This window comes from Sparus aurata, chromosome 1 (genome assembly GCF_900880675.1).
Source record: "Sparus aurata chromosome 1, fSpaAur1.1, whole genome shotgun sequence".
NCBI classification, from domain to species: Eukaryota; Metazoa; Chordata; class Actinopteri; order Spariformes; family Sparidae; genus Sparus; species Sparus aurata.
The window spans coordinates 27262784-27274997 of NC_044187.1; the positions used below are offsets into that span (position 1 = coordinate 27262784).

At 41.1% G+C, this 12214-nt stretch overlaps 2 protein-coding genes across 4 annotated transcripts; one reads left to right on the top strand and one right to left on the bottom strand.

The window, feature by feature from the left end:
• The first annotated feature begins 500 nt into the window (after nucleotides 1–500).
• On the top strand, nucleotides 501–4014 carry hmox2a (heme oxygenase 2a). Of its 2 annotated transcripts, none has more exons than XM_030393223.1 (7): nucleotides 501–592; nucleotides 1261–1389; nucleotides 1501–1618; nucleotides 2034–2201; nucleotides 2297–2620; nucleotides 2770–2902; nucleotides 3436–4014. In XM_030393223.1, exons 2-7 carry the CDS (start codon nucleotides 1298–1300, stop codon nucleotides 3561–3563), a joined length of 963 nt encoding a protein of 320 aa, XP_030249083.1. In that variant the 5' UTR covers nucleotides 501–592; nucleotides 1261–1297; the 3' UTR covers nucleotides 3564–4014. The 2 variants fall into 2 exon arrangements, with proteins under 2 accessions (XP_030249083.1, XP_030249173.1); XM_030393313.1 differs by having other exon boundaries at nucleotides 558–704.
• A 6330-nt stretch (nucleotides 4015–10344) lies between these two features.
• tmem186 (transmembrane protein 186) lies at nucleotides 10345–12166 on the bottom strand. 2 transcript variants are annotated; one of them, XM_030393439.1, is made up of 2 exons: nucleotides 12007–12166; nucleotides 10345–11229 (listed from the first exon to the last, which is right to left on the bottom strand). In XM_030393439.1, the coding sequence occupies exons 1-2, from the start codon at nucleotides 12007–12009 to the stop codon at nucleotides 10564–10566; spliced, it is 669 nt and encodes a 222-aa protein (XP_030249299.1). In that variant the 5' UTR covers nucleotides 12010–12166; the 3' UTR covers nucleotides 10345–10563. The 2 variants fall into 2 exon arrangements, with proteins under 2 accessions (XP_030249299.1, XP_030249374.1); XM_030393514.1 differs by lacking the exon at nucleotides 12007–12166 and adding an exon at nucleotides 11775–11969.
• Nucleotides 12167–12214: the final 48 nt, after the last annotated feature.

The following is a 12214-nucleotide window of genomic DNA, read 5'->3' on the forward strand; positions in this document are numbered from 1 at the left end:
GGTATGGACAAGGACGAGGGTGTTTGCAGATATGTTGGTCTTTGTTAACAAAAATAAGCATAAAGTAGTTTATTTCAATGAACACAACTGCAGCCAGAGAGAATTTATATGACCCAATGAGTGAAATAAGATGAGTAGAAACCTGGCTATATAAGTAATGCTAATTACCTGCTTTAATACCAAGATATTGTAAACGATAAACTAGACTTTTGCATCCCCAGGAAATAAATCTCTCAAGTATAAAGTGACCCATATTTTGCAAACAACTCTAATTGTTTTTTGTTGTTTTTTTTTATCGCAAATTAGTTAAAACATCCTTCAAAACAGCTTCAAAATACGTGTTTTGCTGGTTTATCCCCACAAAACTACTTCAGTCATGTTGAACACAACACATATCGGGTATCAACGCATGCTTCGGATGAGGCTCGCCTTTCTTCTGTGTTGATTGGTGTAAAATAAGCGGCACCAACCAATCAAAATGCCCCTTCTCTCAAGAAGCCCTCTGATTGGCTCCTTATCCTAGGAACGTCGCCCCCTGTACATCGTGTCCCTGCCGTCCTGCGACAAGCTATGAAGTCGGTGTTATAACAAGGTAAACAGGCGTTTTGTGTCATTTTCTGAATATACAGTAATGTCACATAGCATGTGAGTGTCCACACGGACAGAGAGCGTGTTTTCAAGGTCTTCATGGAGTCCAGAAACCTGTGAGTGACTGTACTTGCATAACACCGAGGACGTGCAGTGTCGAGTGTTATAACTGCTCACCTGAATGTCATCTCTTCGTGTCGACTTGTTTCTAACACAGCGTGTTTTTGACAGAAAAACCTCAAAAACTGTTATATACGAATGTTATTCAGATAATGTTTTACAGCTACAATACAGTAATCTGTCATTGTAGCTAACACGCTTACATGGAATTATAAAGCGTTGTAGGGAGTTTTTACTATCTATGGTGTCAAAATAAAAGTCCTAAACTTACCTGTGCTCGGTTACCCTAAGGGCATAAAAGCTATAGTTATATAGGGGCCAGTTCATTTCTACAAGGTACTTCACACATTATTGACATGTGTTATGTAGTAGAAGTGAGTTATTTTTTCTTACAATAATAAAAGCATGTATCTGAAGTGTATAATCATGTTTTATTTTTTAGCCAACACAACAACAATCTCTCTGCACAAGTCTTATATCAGTCTACTCATATCATATCATCATATATGTATCACAATGAATGTATCGTTGACACCCTTATGCCTTCTTTAGCAGTGAAAACTGAAAACATTCTGACACAATCTACAAGATGGAAACCAAGGTGACATCAGAGCCCAAATCCAACGGTGCGATGAATGGAGGAGCAAGGATTGTTGTGGATGATGATGATGACGCTCTTAGGTATGGAGATCTGGCACTCACACACTGTAGGCATGATTTAAACAACAGCCAAATGGCACAAGGATTCATGTCTGCCCCCTCCTTCTTTTGTCCTTTTTCTCTTCCAACAAGCCCAACTGACCTGTCCGAATTGTTAGCTGAGGGGACCAAGGAGTCCCACGACAGAGCAGAGAACTGCCAGTTTGTTAAAGATTTCCTCAGAGGCCGCATCAAGAAGGAGCTGTTCAAGGTTGTCACTCAAAGCGTATTGCATTTCTGTCGCTGATGATGTTGGCAAATGTCTGTCAGCATAAACCTAGTAACAAACTAACAGCAGGAATCAGGCCAGTACCAGTAAAAATAACAGTGTCAACATGTAATATATGCAGTGAGTTGTTTACGACTGCTTTGATCTAGGATACAACCTCTCTCTCAACTTCTGTGGGTGCAGTGACTGTAACAGTTCCCTTTCAGTAATTTTATAATTATGACATTTGATCAGAAACTGTACTGCTAAAGAAAAGAGCAAAATGTCACTTTTAACAATTTGAATGTAAAAAGTCACCAATTTTGTCCAAAAACCAGAAAAAGCCATATTTGACATTTCAGTTCACATTTTATCTGTGTCCGTCTCAGATTTTCTCCCTCTCTGTCTCTGTTGCCAGAGAGGTACAGCAGCTCTATACTTCGTCTACTCAGCCATGGAGGAGGAAATTGAGAAGAACAGAGACCACCCTCACATCGCCCCAATCTACTTCCCCACAGAGCTGCACCGGCGTGAGGCCCTGGCCCGGGACCTGGAGTACTTCTATGGAGAGGACTGGGAGAGCCAGGTCAGCATAAAGCACACAAAGGCATTTTAGAGCCTCAGACATGGACTGGTGCAACTTTAAGCTTACTGATATTTATGGTGTGCTACCTCTCACAGATCAGCCTCTCTGAAGGCACAAAGCCTTATGTGGACCGCATCCACGAGGTGGGAGAGCAGGACCCGTTGCTGCTGGTGGCCCACTCCTACACCCGCTACATGGGTGACCTCTCAGGTGGTCAGATCCTCAAGAAAGTGGCCCAGAGAGCACTGAAGCTCCCCTCGACAGGAGAGGGTCTCAACTTCTACCAGTTTGAGGGCATCCACAGTCACAAGGGCTTCAAGCAGCTTTACCGAAGCAGGATGAACGAGCTGGAGCTGGACACTGAGTCCAAAGAGAGGATTGTGGACGAGTCCAACCGAGCCTTTGGCTTTAACATGATGGTGAGGGAGCAGGGAGGATGGGTTGGGAGAGTCCTGACGACAGATATTCAGAGAAACACATTTCAGAAAATAGTTGACAAGAATACGATTTGTATGGGGAGGGGAAAGATAAAGGTGTGACAATAATCTACTTCTAATTCTGAAAACAGGTGTTCACAGAGCTTGAGGATATTGGGAAGACAGTCAAAGAGGAAGTCCAAGATGCAGGTTTGGGACACAGTCATGCAGAGATCATGGATGGAGGTGATATCAACAAGTGCCCGTACTATGCAGCAAAAATGGGTAAGACATTAATTAGGCTTCAGGTCTGAAACAAGCAGGCATTCCTAACATTATCTATACTAGAGAAAGAAAGAGGACACAATCATTGCTTTCTGAACTTCACTTCAGCAGACTGGATTTTCAAAATAACTTGAAATGTATTTTTTCCATATATTCAGTACTTGGCAAAAGGGCCATTTGACAAAGATGTGTCTGAGCTTGTGAGTTTAAGTGTGAACTTTTTATCTTCATGACGCTAGAGATTCTTAAAAAATGTCATTGTCTTTTAGAAAAGGAGAGTAGCATCAAAACCTTCAGCTTCAATATGAGAACATTTTAACTCTTCATGTTAGAGATAGTAAAAAGATGAAACTCAGGCCACTGAATTATGCACTTATACTGGAGCATGTGCAGTAGTGAAGTGAATGACACTGTAGCTGCACTGAGGAGGCAGAAATCCCTGACATGACCTGTTGACGATTACTTTCTTTTTGCTATTTCTTGCCTCATTAATTTATTCTTTTTGTCTGCTCCCCATCTCATCATCTCCACAGTTGCCAGTGGGAATCCCAGTTACGCCTGCCAGTTAGGCATGATGCTCCTCAGACATCCACCCTGTCAGATGGCTTTGGCCGCCTGGGTGGCCTTCCTTGCTGGTTTCACTGCCTGGTACCTCATGTGAGCTCGTTCTGCCCATCACCTCTGAGGACGGAGCAGAGGACACTGTTGCATCCTGCCAGACATAACCTCTTTGCTTTGACTCGTCCTGTCTAAAAAGTATATGAAAACTATGAATCAATTGTTTGATAATGTCTTGGTTTAGATACCTCAGACACAGTACTTGTCCCTTGTAGCAGTGAACCTTTTGGAATTTTGGGATTATGCAGATGTAGTTTGACCATGAAGACACAACCAAGACTTTATGGTGCATTTGTTATTTATGAAGTATGCATGGATAATATGAACACAGTTAAAGACATTTCACCATGCAGTAATATTGAAGGCATTCTCTTCCTTCGTGTGTTTTTCATGTTTAAAGCTGTTTAATTTCAAAGATACACTGATGCACAAATGTGTGTATACTTTTTTGTGCCTGAACAACTGTTATCAGTAAAAAGAAACGGTGAACCTCATTTGCATTTTGTGTCCTTACAAATAACTGAAAGTACTGTCTGCTTGTTTTGCCATTTGGTTACAGTAAAAGTGCACTACAGGAACTTAACTGGGGAGATAAATGATGTGATCAGTACATGTGATAAGCAGTTTAGAGCGGATGTGTCAAACATTAAGTTGCAGAAGAACCAGAGACGGCTAACAAGGCGACGAAGACTGATGTTCATGTGAGGAGACAACGATGTCACTTGATATGAATCACATTCTAACAGTGTTGTTGCTGTGGAGCTCAGGTAGGACTGGTTGTTACTGTTGGATGTGTGAAATATTCATGTGTGTGTGACATTTTGGGAGACTGAGGACAATTTTTCAGATCGTGACTTCTTCAAAAAACAGTTTGAGGTCCAAGACTTTTAGGCTTCAGGGTTCGTTCGTTCGTTTTCTTCCGCTTTATCCATGCGGGTCGCGGGTGATGTTACCGCTTTTATACCACCTTTTTCAAGGTGGAGCGGGGATACTGGGGCCAAATCCAGTGGCTCTATGGGCGAAGGCCAGGGTACTCCCTGGATGAGACGCCAGCTCATCGCAGGGGGCTTCAGGGTTAATGTCAGAATTAGGTTAAGGCCATATTGACATGATGCATCATGTCAGCCAGATGTGTGTATATGTGTGTGTTTGCAAAATCTTTTACATGAGATAACAATTAAGAAAAAACACTTCCTTAAAGTAGCAACATTGTTAGCCTCGATCAAAGCTCTCACTGAAAGAGAATTTATCTTCAATGACATAGATTCTGTGTCAGCCTATTACAGATGGGTTTGTTAGGGGGTGGGGCTTTGGACTCATTTGATAACTCAATGAACTAAAAATTAAGAAATATTATCCTTGTTTCCCTGACTAAACATTTAGAGAAATCACACGTGTTTGCTGTCTTGGTAAAATAAGTTATACATCATTCTCATGTCTGTGTGTTAGTAAGAAGGTGATTAGCTTACCATTAAGACTGGAAACGGGGAAAACTACCCTTACTTTCTCTCCAGAGTTTGAACAGTTGACTACCAGCCCTGATGAACACATATCTCTTGTGTATAATCTGTATATGAACTGAATAGTGAAAATGAAAATTTGGTTGTTTTTTTTAAGGAATTGTGTTAACCCCAATGAAAACATCAGGGTTAGACTTAAAGCTTCCCTAGACCAATGTCATACAGCTGTCTTCACAGACTAGTAGTTTTTCCTGGGTCAATTTAATGTTTGAACAAGGAACTCCTCAGATTTTTCATATCAGTCTGTTAAGCCAACAGCTACTGAAAAGTAGGCTACTACTGCATTATTGAAAAAAGTTGTAATGAGGCCTTTTGTGGCTCCAGAGGAACCTATGTAAAATTTTAATCAAGTTCTAAAAGTCTCATTTGTCAATGTCCCCCATATATAATTCCAGCACAAATAAGGGTTAATTCAGGAACAGCCCCATGGACTGAAAGAGAAAATATAACTCTTTGAAAGAGATCACTGCGATGGTAGAGGAGATTGAAGCGAAGCGGTGGCTATTATTCAGTGGACCTACTGTACAGTTGATAGCCAAACATGCAGTTTGCAGATTGTTCATAAAGTTGCAATGTTCGCCACAGGCTTTGATGCGTTTGTGTCTCCAGCTGCAGTATCCCTACATAACCAGCAGGAGAATCATTCAGCAGAGTCTGTAACATTCAAGAGCTTTTCATGCATGTTTAATCTTTGACCTTTTTCTCCTCAGGCCTCCTGGCTGAAGAGAACGATTCACCAGGTAACTTGAAAATAACAAAAGGGGAAAGTCATCTTTTACTTTCAGTCTCCTCTAATTTACAGACTGTATATTAGTGTTGCCTACTCTCTTGTCTACTTTCAGAACCTGGCAACATCAAGTTAAGGGGAGGAGCCACCCACTGTGTTGGTGAACTAGAAATGAAACTCCACCATGCCTGGAAACCAGTGGATGACCCCGCGTTTGGCTGGAACCTGAGAACAGCAGATGTAGTGTGTAGACAGCTGGGCTGTGGATCTGCCGTGTCAGCAAAACTCAAAGACAATGACGTATCAAGACATGTATGGAAGATAAATGCTGACAATGTTCAGTCTGGCTCTGTACTGAAAGACACTGCATCAATAAAGCTCAAATATTCCTTCACCAGCTTGGAGATCACCTGCTCAGGTAACACAGTCAGTGTCACCATACAAAGTATTTGTCCATCTCATTGAAACTGTGTTTTGTTTTATATGGTTTATGTTTGTATTCTTGCTTGTAGACAGTGGTGGAAGTAGTCATATCCTGTGTTTAAGGAAAAGTAATATCACAATGAAAAAAGACAAAGTAAAAGTACTCATTCTAGCCCAGAATGGCTCCTGGTGGTGACAGTGGATACAATCACTCACTGTAGAGCCCTCCTGTCCATTGTTGATTTGATCCTGATATGAACACTCATCATCGCTTTGAATGTGGCCGATGATGGTGGTGTCGTCCGCATGCTTCACTATATAGTTCTCTTGATGACTGGGATGTTTGGATGTATAGTGTGAACAGGAGAGGGACTGAGCACACAGCCCTGGGGTGCTCCGGTATTGAACAGGTGTTGAGTAGGTGTCCAGTATAGTACAATGACAGGCCTGAACATTAAAACCACTAAAAGGTGAAGTGAATAACATTAATCATCACGTCGTCATATTCAATGTTCTTCTGTGTAAGGGTTAGGGTTAGGGTTAGGGTTGCCACTTGACATGCTCTACCCACCCAACCATCGTTGTAGATCAAGTTCACCCCTGCATGTCAATCCTCGATGACAGTGGGCCATCTATTAGGACAATGTGCCTCAACACTGCAAAAACTGCTCAGGTCTGACCCAAGAATGTGACAGAGCTCAAGGAGTTGACCTGACCTGCAAATTCCGTAGATCCCAATTAGATCAAGCAATTGTGGCAGCTCCTGGAAGATGTGAGATCCATGGAGGCCGCTTACAATATGATATGTCATAATAAACAAAGATTTGGAACTTTTTATATCAGATCAACGGTCATGGGTTAATACTTGTAACAACAACAGAGCATGGTGCAGATTAATAAGTAGTGAGGTAGCTTAGCATGTTATATAGTTTATTTTAGCTTCTTTGCTATTGGTTTGCTTGTTGTTGTTCACATTCTTCAGTCAAATTTTGGTTTGTTACACTGTTTGTAATAGTGCACTCTTTCTCCCTGTACAGAGTCTGTCAGGCTGGTGAATGGGACTACTCTGTGTTCAGGCAGAGTGGAGGTCAAAGCTAACCAGTCATGGTTCTCAGTCTGTGAAGGTGATTTTAACGGGCAGAATGCAGAGGTCGTCTGCAGAGAGCTCGGCTGTGGGGCTCCTTTAGACCTGGTTCTCTGTGAAAACACAAAGGCTCTCAAGTGGACAAACAGGTTTCAGTGCAGAGGTAGTGAGTCCACTCTCCTGGATTGTGAAAGTTATGAGTCAGCTAGAACTACCTGCTCACCTATAGGACTCACCTGTTCAGGTAAAGGAGAAGTTACAGCTGTCACTCTCAATAAATACTTTCTCTAAAAATCAATCTCACTTTGAGGTCCATTTAGTAGCTGTTCTGGAGCTTTAGATCACATCAAATGATCATCTGTAGATGGAGTTCACAAAATCATTGTGTAATTTTATGATGCAAACACAATTTTCATGACTCAATCCCATTTCCATTTTTTACCCCAACCCTTTGTTTTTCAGTGCCCCCTTGCCTCTCAGAACAGAGTCACAGGAAGTAGTGGTTGTAATCTCCCCATTTCAAATTGCACAACCCTTCAAGACCCTCATATGTCATCAGTAGTAGACCGTAAATTTCTAATATGCCATCTTCAGTGGTGGGGATTTCTCTGGCATTACTGATATGATGATAAAAAAAAATAAATAATAAAAAGCTCCGGTACGGTCACTACATGGTCCTTGTCTTTACTGTCTATGAGCTGATTTTTTTTTGTCTCTGTTCAGAGCCTGATAATGTCCAGCTGGTGGAAGGAAGCAGCCGCTGCACTGGTAGACTGGAAATGAAACTCCAGGGTAACTGGAAACAGGTGGATGCTGAGAATGGAGACCTGAAGTCTGCAGCTTTAGTTTGCGCACATCGGAAATGTGGTCCTGCGGTTTCAGTTGAATCGAAGCCTTCTGCAGCAAGATCTGTGTGGGATCTCATTGCCTCCAGAGTTCAAGCTGGCTTTGCACTGAGGGAATGTGTATCAACAAGGCCCTGGCATGCCAGATCCAGCCTGGAGATCACCTGCTTAGGTAACACCTTCAGTGGCATCAGCCATGATGCTAATACACTGGTATTCATCACAGCAACTGCTAGCGGTTTTACGAGATCTAGGACAAGGGTCATTATTGTTTCTAACTAGACTAGATTAGGACGCTTTTGACCCAGTGCTCCAGTGTCTTTGTTTCTAATGGTGAGTTTTGATTGTCAGGACAAACTACTTCTCGCTCAACTATCTCTGATTGTCCTTACAGATATGCTGTATCAGCCAACGATCTCCGTCTCTCCTTCATTCGATCGGGTCTATGAGTTCTCCAACTTCACCATCAGGTGCTCTATTAAACCACAGTACCCAGGAGGTTCTTTCCAGCTGACCCTCTCCAATGCCTACACAACGCAAAACTACACCCAGAGAGCCATCAAACACGTCGCCCACTTCCTGTTTCCCTCAGCAAACCGTGGCCACCAAGGGAACTACAGCTGTGTTTATCAGATCGACGTTTTCTCTCAGAACTTGTCCTCAGCGAGCCACCCACTTTCTCTCAATGTCTCAGGTAATGTGAAGAAACATGCAAAGCTGGATCATGGACATGCGCCGCTAGTTGTGTTTACATTCAAGATTTTGAAAAATGATCTCTAATGACAAAAACAGGGCATGGAGAGCTTTAATCAGCCGTTTCCAGGTAAAAAAAATAAAGGTTGTGCTTTAAATGTAAATATATTAATTATAAATAAATATCCACTCCTGCCACTGGCAATGAGTGTGAATCAGGAAAATAGTATGACTAAAGTATGGACATACTAAAGCAGCATGTACATGACAAACATGGGCAAGACTATATATTTTTTCTCTTACGATGAAGTTTCTTAAGATTTGTAAAATTACTTATTTTAATGAATAAGACAGTTGCACACTATCTTATATTATCTTATTAAGGCTGTTGTACTCATGATATTCCGTGATTTGATGTGACTGTTTTGAATCTGCTTCAGACTCTCCAGTAGTTTACATCCCAAGATTCACCATCCTCCTGCTCACTTTGGCTTTTTTTGTGTTTACCATTTGTTTCCACAAAAAGGTAGGTCAACTATGCTCACGAAAATGTTCTCAATCTGTATGCAGTGTGTGGGGAGTGCATTAAAGACAACTGCTCCTGTGTCTTTCCAGGCCACTAGGGGGCAGCAACCAGGAGGCCAGGAGAGGGTCAAGCTTGATCATTATGACCTTGGTGCTTCCAGAGCTGACGGTTTGCTAAATGTAGAGGCAGCAGCCCAAAGCAGAGATATCTAAGAAGCTAATCTGGGACCCAAAGAGATCATTCAGGTTTTTCTTAATGCCATTTTAGTCAAAACTGACAGTGACAGAATTGTATCTCCACTTTGTACTCCACACATGTTGTCTTCTTCCTTGTCAGAACCTGGTGCCTACAATACCCACGGTGCAACTCAACTGCCGAGAGTTCAGTCAGAGATTCATGTGTGTTATGGTAGTGGCAGCCCATGTAGCCACAGATGTCTGGTATACTCTGTTCCTTTTGACTTCACATTAACAGAATCATTTAATTTCCAAACTTCAGATCCAGCTGATGTTGCTGACTCAAGTCACATCATTTGAGGGGGTTTTGCAGATATGCAGTTTTTCAAAACAACACATACATGTCATGGTGTTTTATGAAAAATCCATGACATTCCCTTCAAGTCCAAAATTATACTGCTTGAGTATTTATCTTGATATGCATATTGTTCAAAAACAACATGTCAAAAGCTGTTAGTCACTCAAGTAAGAAAACAAAATGTAAAGTTCTGCATGTAAGCCGATTATTATTGAATTTAGAATCAATGTAAATGCATGTATAAAAGTATAATTTAAAAAACAAATCTCGGTGATGGTATGAGAAAAAACTGTTTTAAATCTAATATAGACCAGCTGTACAGACTTGGGAAAGTGTTCATTAGTTGACTCAAAATAGATTTTTTTATAAGGAATATCTGTGTACTTTTGCTTAGCCAATTATTTAATGCTGCAAAGTGTGCTGTCAGTCATTGTTTTAAGATGTGCTGCTTGTAAAAACATTGAAAAAGACATTTGTAAAAAGAAAACTGCAATTTTATTTTCCTTTTTGACTGCTTCATACATTTTACCACTCTGAAAAGGTCACAGTCCTGCTGAGACGTACAAATACATATATGCCTTTTTCATGGAGAACAGTTCATTTTCATTATAACAGGTTATAATTGGGACATTATAATTAGGATAATTCATTGTTAACTATTACTGCCTCATCTGTACTTTTGAACAAAAAACTATAAAGTTCCGAACACCTTCTCAAAACCCTGTTTGTCCACCACCTGTCCAAACGTTGTGGAGAAATACAATGTCTCTGGACTGCTGTATCTCTTTAGTTTCCATATTGTTTCATTTACAGCATCTCCGGTATCCCCGATGGTCATTACATCTGTCACAGGCAGGTACATGTCACAGCGTCTACCCCAGAAGTTGAGGTGGGATACTTTGAGTGTGGTCTGGGACGGGTCCAGGTACATCATCCCAACAACCCTCCTGAAGAAGTGACTGGCAGCGTATAGCATGGCACCAGCGAACAGCGCTATCCCTGTTGTGTAGCTGACAAGAAAGAAGGAGACTTGTCCTTGGAAGTAGAAGAAAAACACTGGGGGCAAGATGACCACTGTGATGGCAGTCTGGAGCAGTTTAAGCCTGGACACGGCTCTGAGGTGCTTAATGTGCGGCAGCCTGTAAATCAGAGTGTATTTCTCTGTGGACAGGTCAGAGTACCTGACCAGGCCTGTGACTGCAGGTATAAGGGGTCCATGGAAGCTCGGCTTGATTGGTGTGTGACCCGGTGAATGAGCCTGCATCACCCCATTAGGTATCCGACCTGTGAGTAGGCATGACCGCCTGGTGCAGGACAGAATGCGGGAGGTTAACCTGTGATGGAGCACTGACCTGATCTGTGGGAGAAGGACAGATATATTTGACCAAAACCATTTGCAAATTAATTCAACGATTGACAGAAAATGTGTGAGCAAAATGTATATATATATTTTAATTATGCCAACTCCGGTTCCAGTAAATATATATTTGCTGTATTTCTTAGTGTTGTGAAGATGATCTCCAGGCTTTTGACTGGGAAATTTTTACCATTTTCTGACATTCTACCTGCCAAACTATTAAGCAACTAAATAATGAGCAGATAAATTAATACACTCCATTTTTATTATACAAATAAATTCAAGAGACCATATAACCCCCACTAGCTAAACATTAGAAAGTTTAAGCTAAATTTTAAACATTAATAGTTGATCAAGTTAATTGAATTGCATGACATTATGTGTTGTGTTTGTGTGTAATTATGGCGACACTATGCATAACATTATATCTGCATTATGTAGATGAGTAACAGTTTTTAAATTCAGATTCAGTCCCCAAGAATCCTCCTTGCAACCAGTTGGATAAAATTATGAACAAATTAATATAAGAAATAAAGCATATTCACCTGTCTTGTTTTAATCAACTATACGGATGGCTGAACAAAGAAAAACCATCTACATTTATTTTTTAGGTATGAGAATCAGAGATAGGCTGGCCACAGACCTTCTGTTATGGCTGTCATACATCCAAGGTAAAGCATCAGTTAGCTTATCTGGCTAATTTAACTTTCATATTATTTTATGATGTCTCGCAAAGAGTGACAGTTACGATAACGTTTGAGGAAGAAGGAGGCTCACCATGATCGCCGACAGAAGAGGGAAAACACAGAAACACGAATGTCCTTTTTAGAAATGACACATACCAAAGCACACACTTGAGGAGGTTAGCTAACATGTAGCATAAAGTTAGCTACACCCTGACCCGGAAGTACTCCACAATGTTAACCGTTTTTTTTTTTGTTTTTTTTTTAATCTTTTGTGTGTTCGTGTGCCCCCTAGTGGGAAG

Coding starts and splice junctions, on each gene's coding strand:
- hmox2a (XM_030393223.1), top strand. CDS start 1,298: ATGGAAACCAAGGTGACATCAGAGCCCAAATCCAACGGTGCGATGAAT. Junction 1,619..2,033: donor TCAAGAAGGAGCTGTTCAAG/GTTGTCACTCAA, acceptor CTCTGTTGCCAG/AGAGGTACAGCAGCTCTATA. Junction 2,621..2,769: donor CCTTTGGCTTTAACATGATG/GTGAGGGAGCAG, acceptor TTCTGAAAACAG/GTGTTCACAGAGCTTGAGGA.